At 28.1% G+C, this 9220-nt stretch overlaps 1 protein-coding gene across 1 annotated transcript; it reads right to left on the reverse strand.

Annotated features, from left to right (window-relative positions):
* Positions 1 to 1925: 1925 nt before the first annotated feature.
* Positions 1926 to 8436, reverse strand: LOC119663469 (guanine nucleotide exchange factor DBS-like; the record flags this gene model as incomplete). The annotated part of the gene is made up of 8 exons (XM_038073078.1): positions 1926 to 2135; positions 2199 to 2507; positions 2581 to 2701; positions 6429 to 6541; positions 6602 to 6751; positions 6818 to 7048; positions 8167 to 8257; positions 8322 to 8436. Coding segments are annotated over 8 exons (1340 nt in total), but the record flags the coding sequence as incomplete, so codon positions are not given.
* Between the last annotated feature and the right edge of the window lie 784 nt (positions 8437 to 9220).

The following is a 9220-nucleotide window of genomic DNA, read 5'->3' on the forward strand; positions in this document are numbered from 1 at the left end:
AAACTAGTTTCTAATAAGAACTTTGAAGCTATGAATTAGTTTATATCATTTGAGTTACATAGTTAGGTGTGTTATAATATAAAGAATCAACTTGGTATCATGGTTATTGTTAAACAAAATTTCAAGGTATCGTAACTCTAATAAACTATGATGAATATTATTTCAATATTAGAACAAATGAAGGTTTACCTTTAAATTCTGGCTACATTTAAAAAAATAATTTTATGTAAAATTCGATCCACATAGTTGTAAACTATATATGTAAATTTATGTTATACATAAACAATATAACGAAATCAACAGTTATTCATTTGCCGATTAGATAAACAAATAATAATATTTGCAAATATATTTATAAGATGATTGATGTCTAGAAAGACATATATCAAATATAAGATGTGCTTCATTCGTCGTAAAATTTTTTAATACCGAGTAAGAATACATGAGTTTTCTAACAATCAAATTTTTAATAAATTTAAAAGAACTTCTTCTCTTATGACTAGTAACTTATTATATGAATATAAATAAAGAAATAAAGATTCCATTGGTTTGGCTTGTAAACTCCTCGTAAAGAATACAGAAAGAATATATACCCCACTTTGCGTATTTAGGAAAGTTGATGTTGTTTTACTCGTTGTGTGGAAACAATCCTATTTATCATGTTAAGTGGAATAAAACTAAGAGATGGAACTTGGCATGAAAGAATAATGTAATGAAGAAAAGAAAGTTAAGTGATGAGTATAGAAAAGATGATTTTAACTTGTGCAATGAGTCAGGAATGATATTACATCAGTAGACAAGCCATTAGTTAATAAATATTTATCTACTTAAGAAAGAAATTATGAGAATTATTGAAGAATGGAAACGTTTTTATTTTGATTGCATTTTTGAATTAAAGTTAGTTAAAATTTGATTAGTTTTGACTAGCTCAAAAGAGCCTTACATAGATCAACTACAACTTTAGTGTTACCAGAAAGGAAAATCAATGACTGACGAAGATAGGGACGCCTTGTATCGCTCAGATATTTTTGTCTTAGCCTCTTCAATGGTAAGCACTTACAGATTATATATTTTACTAGTTTCTTTGTGTTCGGTATTCCATATTTCGATCCAAGTAATGTTACACTTATTATAATTTTAAATTTAAGATTTGAAAATAATCTATTTAAGAAATCACAACAGTTAGAAAATTTACAACATATAGTTAATAGCTTTCTTAGCATAACAACGATGTTTAATTTATTAAACATTATTATTTATATATTAAAAATTTTTTAAGCCATTGATAAAAAGAGATCACCACAGTTATCTCTTAGATAACTGTGGTGATCTCTTAGATAACTGTGGTGATCCTGTTAATACATTTCAGCTGGCTTATTGTATTGACATGAATTTCGGAAGGTTTAACACGATTCAAATCTTTAATAAAACAAAAGGTCAAATTTCACATACAGCCCAAACCCTTTTCTATAATAAAAACCAAAGATACATGTCAGTTTATTTCTCTAATCTTGTGTGTTTTCATTCAAATATAAAACCATGCATAGATACCTAAAGATCTTGCTAATGTTTTGGTACCTAGTATTATTGTTGAATAGGACGAAGACAGAAAGCCGCTAAGAAAGGACTACACTATAAATTTAAGAATATAAAAATTTGTACAGTTGGCTAAGATAATCTAGTAAGTCCATGGAAAGTTTTATATGGATTGTTCGTACGCTGAATACCGTCAAGGCAGATGAGAAACACTTTTTTCCTTATAGAATTATAAAAGCGAAGGGAAGAGAATATTTGTTATCCTAACATGGTTTTCAAACCGACAATCAGGTATTTCGAAACTTCTTATTTTATATTAATACTGGATATTTAAGACATTAGTAGTTATAAAAATTAAGTAAACAGTTTTAAATTACTTTAAAACTTACCTGAGATACTAAAGCTTTGGTTTCGGGTGTTGTACTTTCTAAAAATATTTTCTTGAATTCACTTGGACTAGATAATTTAAATTCAGATGCTGAAGCTATAAAAGCTTGTATTTCTTTTAAACTTTGCTCTGCAAGTTCTGTAGAAACTGAACATTTTTCAATTTTTTGTGAAGCTAATAACTCCACACCATTTGCACACCACTGATTAGCCTGAAATTAAAAATAATTAATCATTAGTATTAATAATCATTTACGCATGTAAATAAACATAACCTTTTCTACTCTTTCCATAAGTTCACGATTCTTTGACAGTATTTCTAAACGTTTCGTTAAGCGTTCCGTAATTATATCGCAAACGCGCTGTAATTCATCACATTTCGGTTGTACAATTTCCCATGGATAAACACCACGTAAACCGATAAGCTTTTGTCCAGCCTCTATTATATCCACAGCGCGTTGCACATCAGCAAAAATGAATTTTTGAAATTCCTCAGTTTCTTGTATAAGTGAGTCCACACGTATTACGCTCTCACCAATTTCAGTCATTTCCGCAACACATTTTAGGTGGGCATTAAAAATATACTGGAAGCAAATAAATATTAGTTATTGATTCTATAAATTCATTCTGTGTATAGTTTAATGTTAATTTTCCTACCTGTGCTTCTCGGAAATCTTGTTCGAATTTTCTTAGCGCCAAACATTGCTCTAGGCGATTACGATGTGTACGCCAGAATTCATCGAAACGTCTCTCGGTTTCCTCCAACTGTACGAGTAGTCTACGATAATCGCGACAATCATCATAATGGTATGGAGGTTTTTTTAATTTGTATTGATGATGATAAATTATTTGTTGGCGATGAGTAATGATCCCTGCACTGGGTCTGCATTTTTTTATTGTTTTGTTTCATATTTGTATTTCATATAGTTATAGATTTTACGAAAATTTATGTGTAAATAGCACATATTTTTCGTCGCGTTACGATATAGTTTGGTTTTTAGTTTAGATTTGAAAATGCGTTTGTAAATACAAGAAAAAGTGGAAGACAAAAACGTTTGGATGAACATGAGAAACATTAAGTTCTATAGCTGTATTGTTTATATTATTTAATCTTTAATCTTTTAAATTAACAAATTTAGTCATTTATTATTAGTAAGTGTAATTGACATTTGTATTTAGTTTGGTTAAATGTGTCTGGTGCTCAACTTAACATAAATATTTTTGTGAGAGTATATTAATTAGAGTGTGGAAAAGTGTCCTCAAATATCCCTTCTTAATATTGTGGAGGAGTGTATGTTTATTATGCTAACAAAAGTTCGGTTATGTTAAAATATATTGTGTATTTTACAAATTTACATATATTACTTATTTATTAAAATACTTAGGAATTAATAAATATATTATACTTAAAATACACTTGTTTCCCAAAATTTCATATATGATTTTAAGCTTAAGAAAGTCAGATATTATGCGGATACGCTAAGAAGTTAAGTTAAAGGAACAATAGTTAGAATGTTTGGATTTTATAGTTGAAGTAGACATTTTTTGTTTTTACAATAAGTCTTAATCTGTGATTTTATTCTTATATTTTACAGTACGAAACAAAATTTACATATTTGGAGTACATTTTATCAATATAATCCATAAATTATTATATGTCAAAATGCATAAAGTTGTTAAGTCTGATACTGATATGTAAAAACACTTAATAAGAGATTTGAAGAAATTAATAAGTATCATTTATTATGTAGACTTTTATAAATTTATATGCAAAAAGATAAAATATGGAAGCTCTTTATCAATATCTTTATCACATAGAAAAACTACTACTATGATTTTTAATAAACCATAATTAATTAAATTATTTTGATTACATTTGATGGTAGCGAAAAGAAACCTAATAGCTGAAGCATTCTTTATATCATATCTATTGGTTAGTAATAAAGGAAAAAGTATTGAGTCTTGTTTAGTAAAATATATTCTTTTCTTAATTGAAATATTAAACATTTCTTTGGATTACGTTTTGCTACTTTCAGAAAGAACCATTGATCCATTTTTATAAAATCTTGTACAAAAATTGAAACAGATACTTTTTATAGTCCTCTTTTACTATCAACTTTTTGAATTTTTCTCTCGAATGCTCGTGACACCTTCTCAACACTCTTGTTCAAGCTTCTGCACCATACAGCAGGACAGTCCACAAAGGGATTTGTAGAGCGTGATTTTTGTTTGTCGAGAGGGGGCTTTATTTCTCAATTGCCTTCTTAACCCAAAGTAACATTTATTGACAAGAGTGATTCTTCGTTGAATTTTTGGTCTATAGCTATTTTTGTGTTTACGCTGGGTTTCAAATAATCACCACTTCGAAATAATCATCAACAGAGTAGTCAGCTCCAAGACGCTCAGGAACAGGAGTACTTTGGTCCTCATATACCACAAAATCCATTTGTTTTGCTTATTTTTCTGTTTGTCTATGTAGGTGTTCAGGTCAGCGATATCAATATCGTTGGCGTAAACCAGTAGTACACTTTGATAAAAAATTGTGTTAGTGCGGTCACACGGCAAGAAGTGACCCTGTTTGAAATCTCGTTTGGCATCAAACAGCTCGGAGAGGTTATTCGCAATTCTAAAGACGCTGGTGGTGTTGCTCAACGTTATTTTACATAGCCGTATAAGTTATATATAAGTTATGGTATATTAAATTCAGACATAGCGGCATGGAGTGCATCAAGTCGTAGTGTCATAAGTGGCTTTAAAATCGACAAATATGTGACGTCGATTTGCTTTTCTTGGGTCTTCTCCAGAGTTTAAAGCACTGGAAATATTTAGTCTAGGGTGAATTTGCCAGGTCTGAAACCACATTGATGAGGTCCAATCCTTAGGTTGCTAATTGACTTCAATCTTTCCCATAGTATCAAAACTTTTAAAAATCACAGCATTTTGCTCCATTTCAATAAAGATTTGTAAATAGAAGTGGCAATATTTTATACGCAATATTTTTTTACTCAGTTGAGACGTATCCAAACATAGAGTTAAGCTAATTACTTAAAGCTGTATTGTTGTTAATCTTAAGTTCCTTAAAAATACTAAGACTAGGTGTCTCAAACATATTAAATTTGTCGTGGTAAAATATCATATTTGTTAGCTTACATATTAATAAATTTTTTATGGATATGAATAATTTTTTATGAATAATTTTTTTTCACAAATTTTTGTTACGTTAATGTTGTGATTGCTATAAATAATGTAACATATAAATTACATTAATTATAGGTTATATTGGTGATCCTGAGGATTCACCAAAGCCTACTAGCTCATTGTGTTCTTTAATTATAATTCTAGTTTAATAGTAATTTAGAAAATATCTTAAATTTTTTTTTTTGCTTAATTATTTTAATTGAAAAATGATTAAAATGATTTTTGAAAATTAAAATTTGATAAATAGAAAACACAACTTTTTAAGAGGCTTCATAACAATACTATACATATAAAGGGATTTCATTGCAAAAGTAGAGTCACATGTTTAACTTTTAAGTTGTGATGTATGTAAATATATATGTGTAAGGTGTTTGTTTGATACGTTCATAAAATTATAGAAACTTCAAGGATACATTTGTAACATTAATATAATTAACATATTTCAACAAACATGCAACATAGGAGACGTGAGAACAATATTCAACATTAAATTATTTATATATTTAGTAAACAGCTGTCGAACTATATATAGTATAAAAACTAAGAATGGAATTTTGTGTAAAGAATTTGCCAAAAATATAACAGCTTCCACTTTATATATATATATATATTTATATATTATTAAATAAGCTAACACAAAATATTTTTTGAAATAATTTAAAAAAACTTCATGCTTTTTTTGAACAAGAGCTAACACTATTATTACATTTTAAATAATAAAGATCTGAACTCTAAAAAATTTGTTAACACAACTAAGAAATTTAAATCGAAAGTTTATCTAATTTAATATTTTTATAATAAATTCGAACATCTTTCTTAATTGTATAAATAATAAATTTTTGCATAAAGCAACTTCAATTTGCAACTGAAGAGTTAAATTAATTAAATTCAATTAATTTAAGCATAAATTTTATAATACAAAAAATGAAACAAACATATAAAATGAAGATGATACTTTGATATCTGATATTTTACAAAGTAAGGCATTAACTAATAAGTTAATTTTTGTTTAAAAAAATTTAACTTATTAAATATTTAAATATATTAAGAAAATGAACTTAAATTACTTAAGAATACAAAACCAGTGCAGAGCTATAATAAATTGAAAATATTAACATTTTAGATAAAAGACTTTTATGGATTTAGAACAAGGATTGATTTTTGGATTAGAGTATGATTGGATGATACAAAAAACGTTACGCATTTTTTTTGTTAGTATTAGAAATTAATCAAACGCCACAAAATTAAATTAGTTAAAACTAACTAAAAGCGAATGGAATGAGTTAAATTATACAATGACTACGTACCGCTCAATAGAGCTAACATTGCCAGTCCGTTCTGAAAACTCTTTAAATTCATCGTTTGATTTAATGTTATTAAGTAGCGTTTCACCGTGTTTAGCAGCAGCAAGAATTTCCTCCTTTAAAATTAAAACTTTTTTATTACTTTTATAAATAATAAAAACATTTTAATTTAAAACCTTTAAACGATCATAATCTGCACCCTGATCATCCAGCAGTTTTTGTGTAGCTTCAACTGAGTTTGGAAATTCTGTATCATGTATGGCTTGTATGAAAATATCCAATTCTGAGGAAACTTGATGGGTTAAACTCGAAAATTTTTCCAGGGACTGTAAAAAAACCACATTTTCAGTTATATATATTTTTTGATAAAATTAAATAAAATAATAATTTACTATTCGCTGTTGTATCCATTCATGATGTGAGTAAATTAGTGTTCCACCCATATCCACAGTTAATTGTGATTTATCAATATATTCATGTAAATCGTTAAGTGCGGAGCATATAACCAAACGAAAACGATATTCATCTTTGGAAAATTTTGTACTAACTTCAGATATTGCTTTTTGGAATAAACCAGAAGGGCGTAAAACGTATACGACATGTATAATTCCAGGAAAGTAGATCTAGAAAAGAAAATATATTAAGCATTTTATATATTATATATATATATATACCTATATAATATGTTTCAGTCCCTACTATATCTAAACCCATTCAAACAGAGTAACAAATTTGCAATTAAACTAATTGATATTTATTGGACTAAAACTTTAATGATTAACTTTTAGCAAATTTTTCGTTTTTTTTGACCCGCATACCTGTTTCGCAGGATACTTTGGTCTTTGCCATATATATATATAACTTCAAAATCAAACTTCAAAAAAAAAAAAAACTAAAAATAGTTAGTCTGACGATTTAAACCAATTAGATGTGAAATTGGTAAATTATGTAGGAGCTAACATCAAAGATATATTTTCAGAAACCACTGATGATTGGTATTTGGCAATATCAATAATAATAATAAATATTATTATTTTAAATATTTACAATATATTAATATAATATATTTATATAAAATATATAATTTTATATCTAATTAAGTTCTCTTCAAGTTCTAAATCTTCTCTAACCTCAAAAAACCTACTTGAGAAAAATTTTGAACAACTGAATAGACAAAAGCATCCAGAGAATGGTATTTAGCAGACTTTCTGGAAAATCAGTACAAAAATGTGATCCATAAATTCAACGTTTGTTGAAATTACTTTAAATCTTGATTTTTATTTCTGCTCTTCAAATTTATTAAACAAACAGTCATACATTGTTTACGATTATATGAAATATGCACTATTGAAAAAACTACAAAATTTATCACAATAATTAAGTTGCATATACTATTATTTATGATAAATCTTCAGTGATAATTATGAGCGTAGAAGTACTCATAAGTTGAGGACCTTATATAATATTAACTCTATTTTTTCAGATCAACACATTTACTCCTAACATACTAGAAATGATAATAAGTCAATAGTAGAAAAGAGTAGCTGAAGCCTACAGAGACGGTACTAGAATATGGATCATATCCTGAATATATAATTTATATACTCTGCTAGGTATATTCCATAATGTCTAATGGAGTTTTCAAGTTATCAACAATTTAATCTAGTTTCCTTATAAATTAAGCAATATATTGAATAAAAAAATTCTTTTAATATTAATTTTTTATAATAATATAACATACAGAAATACGTTGAAGTGCCGTTTTAACTGATGTCCATTTATCTTTACGTCGGTCAATTATTAAATGAAATCCGAGATCAGCATCTTGCAGTCTACAATAAAAAATATATTAAATATTAATTACAAAAAATTTGATTCATAAAACTTCACACTTACGATGGCACTGACGTGAGATATAGAATAAGTTTTTGATAATCCGCATCTTCCAATGACAGAAAATTATTATTATCAGGAAATATGATAAGTGGGCATCCTTCCTGTGAACGGCCACCTATAAACGAAATGCAATTATATTTAATTTTTTTTATTAATATTAAAATTATTATTGATTAATACAGTAAACCCCCTATAACGCGGAAGATTGGTCCCGCGTTATAGAAAAACGCGTTATACATTCTGCTCAAAAAGTATCCGGATTTTGTTGTTTGTTAATTACTTATGTAATAGACCTTTTTCAAACATTTTTTTTTTGTTATGTTGGTACACCTTTTCTTGATATACGATACAAATTTAAGCGCCATCTGTCAATTGGTTTGTTTACAGCAGCTGTTAATGTGAAACTACCTCAAGTGCATTTAGCGATTTTTACTATGGAAAATTCTTGTTGTACGCGATTTTTTGACTAAACATGGCACCACTGTCATCGCTCAGGCACCATATTCGCCAGATTTGAATCTGTGCGACTTTTTTCTGTTCCCAAAACTCAAATTGCCCCCTCGTGGTAAGCGTTTTGAGTCGATTGAATCGGAAAAAGAGAATTCGCTAAAGGAACTAAAAGCCATACCTTTACGGGCATACGAAAAGTGTGTGAAAGATTGGATTAAGCGTTGGCATATGTGTATCGCTTCAGAAGGAGCATATTTTGAAGGAGATAAAATAAATTTGGAATAAAATTTAAATTTGTGTGTTTTATTTACAAAATTCGAGTACTTTTTGGGCAGAAGGTCCGGGTATTCCCGTTTACACCGTATATACACGTGCAAAGGTACGCGAAGCTAATTATGAACTGTACAAATCCCCGCGTTATATGGGGGAATGTACGTACTGTACGGGGG

The sequence above is a fragment of the Teleopsis dalmanni genome, unplaced genomic scaffold, assembly GCF_002237135.1.
Source record: "Teleopsis dalmanni isolate 2A unplaced genomic scaffold, ASM223713v2 unscaffolded_contig_0441, whole genome shotgun sequence".
Taxonomy (NCBI): domain Eukaryota; kingdom Metazoa; phylum Arthropoda; class Insecta; order Diptera; family Diopsidae; genus Teleopsis; species Teleopsis dalmanni.